At 34.9% G+C, this 8,763-nt stretch overlaps 1 protein-coding gene across 1 annotated transcript; it reads right to left on the bottom strand.

The window, feature by feature from the left end:
* Positions 1-4,014: 4,014 nt before the first annotated feature.
* ICE1 (basic helix-loop-helix (bHLH) DNA-binding superfamily protein) lies at positions 4,015-8,029 on the bottom strand. Its single transcript, XM_088491609.1, has 4 exons — positions 6,901-8,029; positions 6,471-6,698; positions 5,667-5,837; positions 4,015-4,402 (listed from the first exon to the last, which is right to left on the bottom strand). Exons 1-4 carry the CDS (start codon positions 7,858-7,860, stop codon positions 4,319-4,321), a joined length of 1,443 nt encoding a protein of 480 aa, XP_088347735.1. The 5' UTR covers positions 7,861-8,029; the 3' UTR covers positions 4,015-4,318.
* Positions 8,030-8,763: the final 734 nt, after the last annotated feature.

Here is an 8,763-nt window from a genome sequence, read left to right as displayed (position 1 = left end):
GGAGAACTATGGTTTGTATTTTTGTCTTTTGGTTCACTGTTGGGTTGTATATATATATATATATATTCTAGCCGGCCTTGGTTTCGCAGGTCGAGTTTAGAGCTTGACTATATTTATTCGTTAGAACCCTTTATATATCTGTCTTTTGGCCTTCTGTATAAGCTTTTCATCTTACCGTTTTTCGTGAGCGATGCATCTTTGGTTTTGTTTTGATCTTACCCATTTTCCTTCAAGGCTCCTAGCTATATTATTCTTGTTATATATGTACGTATCTTTATTTTCAGAGGTCGTAGCACCTCGCCACCTCTGATTTACGTCCTAGGCGTAAAGCTCTATGTGGTAGGGTGTGACATTATGCGTCACATTCATTGTAGGGATTTGCATCAAACCATCAAATCCCAATTCCTGGACGATGGTCTTTTTATTGCTCATGTTTTAGAACTTTTCATTCAAGAGTCTTGTCGGGCATCTCAAATCCTTAGTTTTCTGTAAACAAACCAAACGAGAATCATTTAAGTAAACTATATTTATACAAGAAAAAATTGAGCTGGTCTAAGATATATGTGCTTACATCATATTTTGGTGCAGCAGGGTTCTTGCTTGCCATTTTTAATGTAAGGAATAAAAAATAAGGTTAATAGATAACAACATTGCCAGTTACAGTCGAATTCGCTTGATATACACCGAAATACCAGCCATATATACCTCTATTATTTAGATTACATGACATAATATGAGTTCAAAATGATATTCAAGTCAACCAAACATGCATAAAATGACACCAGAAGAACAAAGACAATATTCTGTTTCTAGTTGCACCAGGGATAGGACAACAGCAACAGTTACAGTCGAATTCGCTTGATATACACCGGAATACCAGTCATATACACCTCTAGTATTTTTTAGATTACATAACATAATATGAGTTCAAAATGATATTCAATTCAAGCAAACACAAATAAAATAACACCAGAAGCATAAGGACAATATTCTGTTTCTACAAACACCAGGGATAGGACAACAGCACCAATTACAGTCGAATTCGCTTGATATACACCGAAATATCGGCCATATATACCTCTATTATTTTTTATATTACATGACATAATATGAGTTCAAAATGATATTTAAGTTAACCAAACATGCATAAAATAGCACCAAAAGCACAAGAACAATATTCAAGAACAATAACACCAGTTATAGTCGAATTTACTTGAAATACAGCGAAAGTTTTTATTTATACAATCTCAGTTCCAAAAATGCAAACATGCACAAAAACACATGAAAATATACGTTAAACTATACACGAAACAGTACGTAAAACAGTTATCACCGATTGAACAGTATGGTAAGAATAGTAATATGTATTTTAAACCAAGAACACAATGAATTTACTTAATAAATAGAAATATCACTAGCTAGTGTTTTGCGATTGAAATGAGAAAGAGAAAAGTGAAAAAACTGGACGATTAGTGAAACAATACCTTGAATAATCTTCTTCTTTTGTTTCTGTGTTTTTATGGAGATTTTGAAGTTTTCTTGTAGATTTCCTTGAGTTTTCGCGACGATTTTGACAGTTTCTTGAGAGATTTCGAGCGTCGTTTGAATATTCACGATTGGGGTTTTGATCGAGGAAGAAGAAGAAGAAGCACCTTTCATAATATGAGCGCACTATTGAAACGGTTGAGTAAGCACGTGTTTACACGCACGTTAATGTGAGGGTTGTTTTTGTTGGGCTTGGGCTAATTTGTATCAACTTGTAAGCCCAAAAGACTTGTATATATAACAGATTTGTTTTACATATATTTAATAGTAGTATAATGTTAAACCTATTTAAAATTTTTAGAGCATAAATAAGATATTTTTATATGTTAGAGAGAAAACTAAAATTTAATTCAAATATTAACCATTTAAAACACTACCTGTTTAAGTATAAATTATTTAAAAATTTTAGCTAACATATATTCTAAAAATACAAGTTAAAATTATTAATTAAAAATTTTTTATTAAAAAATTGTAAAATCAAATTTTTAATATATTTATTAAATTAACAAATTTAAAAATTTTTATCAATAGTAATTTTTAAGTCTTTAACTCGTGTCCTTAAAAAACAAAAGATGACATGATAACTAAACCCTCATTTGAAATGGGTGAGTTATAGCCTGCACCTGGCTAAATGAGGTAAATGAAGCACCTTGTACTTTCTGCGTTGTTGGCTAGTGCACATTATTGACACGTGTTATTTATTTTTCTAACCTGACAAAGTGTGGTTACTTTATGACCCTGAAACGGTGGTATTGATTTCTTCTAAAATTATTAATTTTAACCAAGTTAGGGTCTACTTTGTCAATATGCAATCTTATTATGCCAAAATTTTTAATCCTTCTTTTAAGGTTTTATTTTTTTTTCTGTGTATCATATTCGGGCTTCTCGTGTATCAATCTCAGGCCTTGTGATTTTTTAAGCCCATAATTTTATGAGAAAAGTTACTCTAATATGCAACTTAAAGAATCCCCAAGCTTATAACAAAAAAAAAAAAAGAATACCCAAGTTTATGTCAAAAAAAGAATTTCCCAAGCTCAAGACCGTGGCCGAGGACACGGCAGAGCCTTTAAAACCAGTAGCCCAGCAACAACTTGAAGCTTCCAGGTCCATAAATTTGACTTTTCCAGTACTTACAATCACCTCCACTTTGATCGAGGAACCAGCAACGGTAGACGGTGGAGATTCAGCCGCCATTGAGATGCAAGGGTGAGCCTCTGAAGCTCGTGATCTAATGGTTTTTTGAGTTAGATATCCAAACCAGGAGAGAGAGAGAGAGAGAGAGTGTGTGCTTGTTGTGATGGCGGTTAATTGATTTTTTTATCCTCAAACCAAGAGGGAAAAAGAAGGATGGAGAGAACGCTCTTATTGAAAAAAGTTAATATTATCTAACTTTTTAAATATTAAATATATCTAAATTTAAATTAAATTTAAAACGGGAATTATTTATTTGCTCAAAAAGTATTTTATTTTATAAATTTACTTTTATAAAAAGTGATAATGATTGCCAATGAGTTATAGCTCAAATGGCATAGTCTTCCCATACTCAACTAAGAGGTTGTGGGTTTGAATCTCCTATTTTTGGTAAAAAAAAAAAAGTGACAATGATTTAATTATAAAATGATTTTTAGATATAATACGTTAAAATATATGAATATAACAAATAATTAAATTAGACACCTTATATTTACATTCTGTAATTTGGATGTACCATACTATTTTGCAGATGCAAAATTTTTTACACTTGTCTTTTAACACTTTGCCGTAGCAAATTTGGATCCGTGGGTAATGGTTGTGAATTGGTTTTAACATTTTCAATTTTTTTGAAGTTTGCAAACCCATTATCAATACTAAAGTGGAGGCCCATCTGTCTACAACTGGACAATCGTGCAAATATTAAATATTATAGAGGTCACTAAATAATATAGGAAATTTCAGAGGATAAAATTGACAAGCATCAAAAGACCGGACAGTAAGACCCAAACAGATGTCAGAACTCAGAAGTAAAAGGTGCTTCATTCACCTTATTTAGCCAGGTGCAGGCTATAACTCACCATTTGAAATGTTTACCGTTGATATATTTTCGATGTTTTATACCATAAGGTGCCGGGGTCGTTCCTCTGCACCTGCATTTTTTCCATTTCATTGCTAGCATACTAAAAGAGGCTAATAGCACAAATGAATTAAAAAGTGAACTTTATCACTCATGTATAAAAGAATAAAAAAAGAAAAACCACAACTGCCGGCGGACTATGGATTGCAACTTTCTGTATCATCATCATATTCAAAATTACAAAAATCCTATTCGAAGGCCAAAATCATTTACCAATATATTATATAAATATATGTTTAATTTAATTTATTTTTAATATTTATTTATATTCCAACATATATTTTATATTGATGGCAGATTTTAGTGGTTAATTTTAGTGGACATTAGCATAGTCGCAAAATTAAACATGCAAAATAAAATTGACCAAGAAAACAATAAAAAGTGATAAAATAAAATAAAATAGAAATTATTCCATGACTAAAATAGGTCAGAGTAAAACAAATAATATTCCATCACTTAAAAATAAAAATCTAAAGTTCATTTGCTTTGCTCAAAATCATGAGAAAACACCACAAGACAACTTCTCAAACCTACGGATTAAGCTAACCTATTCGATCTTCATGGTTATGCCTTCACAGGCAGTAATTGTTAAGAGGTAATGCATTTGGATACTGCTTGCAAGTTGCAACAAACAGTTAGCCATTTATCAATGAAGAGCTTGAATCACATCATGTCATGGATCCCTGCTGAATCCAGCAGCACTGCTTTGATTTCCTCAGGAAGAACATCCTGCCCTTCTCTGCATTGCTGTTAACAAATAAGAAAACATTATCATAAGAAACCACAGAAAATTCGCTATAAAAAACCACAAGATAACAAACTAAACCAGTAATCAGTGAATTAAATATGGTAAACATCAGACACCAAACAAACAAACAAAACAGGAGAAAGCCCTGCAAGGTTTTTTCATTCTTCATTAAGCTAATATTTACTCGTCTGAGTGGAAGCAGTCAAAGTGCTTGTCAGGCATAGATGCAAATAATCAATATATGGTTTAAACTTCCAATAAGCCATGGGAACCAAGAGAGTATCAACTATTGAATGCCATCCACCCACTATAAGTGGCAGGCCACAGAAAAACAAAACTAGAGCAAACAAGAGGAAGCTTAAGAGTATTGTATTTGATTGTTTGGCTAAAAATACTTGACATGTGAATAGGATTACGGGAGAGAATTGCTAAGCACTTCATGTTTGTCGCATTTGGAGCACTCTGAGGTGGTTTGGACATGTGCCAGAAAAGATGGAGTAGCGCGTATTGTGAAAAGATGGTAGAATCTCGTCTTAAGTGGTTTGGACATGTGAGAAAAAGATTAGCAGTGCACCTGATAAGGAGGGTGGATGAGATGAAAGGTGAACGGGTGGTGAATGGTAGAGGAAGACCTAAAAAGGCCATACATGAGGTGGTCAAAGGAGATCTACATGTCAACAGTCTCACTGTAGACATGATAGGGCGCAATGGTGTCGTTTGATCCATGTACCCAACTCCACCTAGTGGGATAAGGCTTTGTCGTTGTTGTGGAGCACTCTAAGAACATGATCTAGAGTCGTGAGAACAGGTACGAGTTCTCAACCTAAGGCATCAAGTCAGTGTCTTAAGGTTGCTACAACCAAGCCATTTCTCTTTAATTTCATCCCAGCCCATTCAGACTCAATCAGCTAAATCTCCTTATAAAATTTCATTTCATAGATTCAGACGTAGCATCATTGCAAATAAAAAAGGCACATCTATAATTCTATATTATTTGTCAACGATGTAGCAATTGCTAAAGTTCTGTATTGGCCAGACATCATATAATTTTGGAGAAAAAAATTTTTCATGAGGTAGGCATCACATCAATATTGAAAGAACATCATGTGCAACACATGGATAATTTGAAATTATTAAGCACCATTTGGAATGCCCAAACAAAATTGGGGGAAAGGATCATAAAACTAAAAGTTAAAATTAAAATGACAAAATTAAGGAAATTAAATGGTCAAGTTAAGCCTGGCATTAGATAAAGAACCATACCTCGGCTCTGAAGACGTCTAAAGCAAAGCCATTGAAGCAGCTAATAACAGCCTGCTGAACATCTAATCCGAGGTTATCCAGAGCCCGCATGGTTGAGAGCAGAAGACCTGGTCGGCGAGTACAAAACATATGAATGTTGACAGCTCTCCCTTCCCTCACCCTAACTTCCACCTAAAATGTTCAGAAACACAAAAGTCAAGTTAAAATAATTTCCTTAATTACCATTCAAATAAATTCAGAAAGCATAAAGTTACATACACAATCTAGTGGTTTCTAATTAGTTTGCACTAATACACCTTTCTGAATTTCTGTGCATCAAGACATACTAACTAGTTACTTAAATGTTCATTTTATAATCAATTATAAATATCAGGGGTTTCTCACAGGTTCAAATATACAGTGTTATTGACACACAAATATAGGGGATTCTAATAATAATCACACATAACCTTTCTTTGCATCTCTTGGAACCTTGCATGACCGTAAGCATCTAATAGTAGGTATGCGAAATTTTATATTACAATTCATATGTATCACACATTAGCAGAAATTTTGAAATGACATGTTTATGCAAATTTATCAATTCAAAATTTTTGGCAGGTGGGTCACTACAAGATGCAACTCATGCAGAAAAAATGATATTCATTCAAGTTCCATGCTCTAAATCATCACAAAATTAACATCCATGTGCAACTTTTTGTCCCTGTGAGCTCCAGATAAACGCAGTTCCAATTGTAACAATTCTGCAAGCAACAAGCTATACTGTCCACCAAGTATCTTGAAACCAGGTGATAAAAGATTTACCTTTGCAGGTTGGTTTTTGGGGCTTGGCAAGACGCCAGGATACAGTTCCTCCTTCACCCGGCACGGAAGGGTTTGCGGCGTGGGTGTCAAAGGTTGAAGGCTGGTGGTGGAAGATTGCAGCGAAGAGCCAGGTGGAGTTGACTCCAGTTCATTGTGAAGATCATTAATCCGCTGCAGTAACTCCCTCAAGTAGTCGATTGCATCCCCAAGTATCGAAGCCCTATCCATCTATGAACAATGAAATACATTAGAATGTATAATCCCTAAATCCTTAACACATCAAAAGAACTAAGCTAGAACTTGTCATGAACATCTATGTGACCAGTAATTCAACAAGACACCAAGGCATCAACATCAGCCAATTGATATAACACTTAAACAAATCAACAATTATAACTACTGTTCTCACTCAATAGTCCAAATCACAAACCTTGCTAATCTTTGGCACAACAGACCTAAGCATGTACAACCTATCATTAAGCTTCTTCCTGCGCCGCCTCTCCGCCATGAGATTCTTCGCCGGCATCCCTTTCTTCTTCCCTTTCTGATCTCCACCATTGACACCGCCACTCAAGCTCAAATTCCCATTCCCTCCGCCGCTATGATTCCCACTCTCCTCCACCACCACAGCCTTACTACCACTCTCAACATTCTCATCAGAATCGTAATTCCACACTGAAGCCTCAATGCTACCTTCTTCAACTTCCCCCTCTCCCCATTTCCTCTCCAAACTCCCCATTCCCAAAGCTTCAAGACTCTCAGCCCCGCCGGAGCCTCGCCGGAGCGCGGCACGCTTCTGGAAGAGCGTGGGAGGCGCACCAACCGTCGGAGCCACCTCAAGAGGCCTCAACCCCTTTCCCCTGCTCGAAAACAGAGCATTTCCAGAAGCCGCAAACGCTTCCATTTCAAATCCAGCACCCAGCGCCACCGCATCATCGTCGGCGCCCCCCGCCGGGAGCAACCGCGTCGCCGGCGGGAATTCAGTAGCGGAAGTCATGTCAGCCGAGCCAATTAGAGGCTGAGAGAAAGCCATCAAAAGAGGGGAGTTGGAAGAATGGTTGCCGGAGAAGAAGAAACCGGAGTCAGGTCCCAAATCGAAGGCATTATCAAAAGGATTGTTGTTGTTGGTGAAGAAGGAGGGTTTGAGAGTAGGGAAAGAGTGTTCGAGGGCAAAAGTGTCCATTCCTTGGTGCGTGAGGAAGTTGTTATCGTTAGTGTTAGCAGTGAGGAAGGGGAAGGGGTTTATGGTAATTGGAGGAGGCTGGGGTATGGTTTTGAAGGAAGTGAGAGGGGCATTCATGGGAATTCCAATGTCAGTGCTGTCTTCTGCAAGTAAGGGTTCCGTCCAAGAAAGAGGATGAGACCTTGCTGGAAGCATGTCTCTGTCCATTGTTATATGAAGAGAGAAGAAGAAAGAGAGAAGGGAATTCGGAGTTCTGGGACGTTATGTTATTGTTATCTATGTATAAGTGACAAAAAAATGAACGGAGAGGGAGGTGCTGCGTGGACACTCTGCTTTATCCATGCAGACACAATTATTTTACACACAACATACCATTAATCATTATCATCCTATAACTCAATACTAATCATATCTTCTTTTACAGATTCTACTAAATCTAATTCTACAATGTAATTAATTCTCCCCTTTTTCCATAATAATTAGGGGATCTCTTTTGAATCAAAATAAATACACTGTATAAACCCAAAACTTTTTTTCAATGTATTAGGATGTTAGGCTAAAATTTTTAGCCACACCCACTATTTAAATTTACTTAGTAATTTCGTAGAATATTCCCTCTAATCCATTTATTTTATCTGTCACTTTCTTTGAATGCACATTATATTATTGATAAAAATTTATAATCAAGAGTAATAAATTAAAGATAATATAACAAAATTAAGTCAACCTTAACTAATAACAAGATAAAATAATACAATAATTTTTAATACTTATATAAACTAAGAATATATTTGATAATTTAATAATAAATTATATTAAAAATTATAACTGACATATATTATAGAATAAACAAATGGGTAAAATAAATAGATATTAAAGAACGGATGAAGTAAAATATTAATATATAGAACGTTATCGATTTCACAGTGAACAATTTTCAACTTTCACTTCTTAACTAAAATAAATATGCAATCTATTTTTAAAAATATTATTTATATATCAAAATTAATTACTAAAATTAGTTATTATATATTTTTATATAAATATATATAATTTAATTTATTTTTAATATATTTACACTAACAACTGATTTAATTATACACCTAATAC

The sequence above is a fragment of the Arachis ipaensis genome, chromosome B6 (genome assembly GCF_059453495.1).
Source record: "Arachis ipaensis isolate K30076 ecotype BB chromosome B6, ASM5945349v1, whole genome shotgun sequence".
Lineage (NCBI taxonomy): Eukaryota > Viridiplantae > Streptophyta > Magnoliopsida > Fabales > Fabaceae > Arachis > Arachis ipaensis.
Note: the sequence above shows the minus strand (reverse complement) of the source record. Positions and strands in the feature narration are given on the sequence as shown.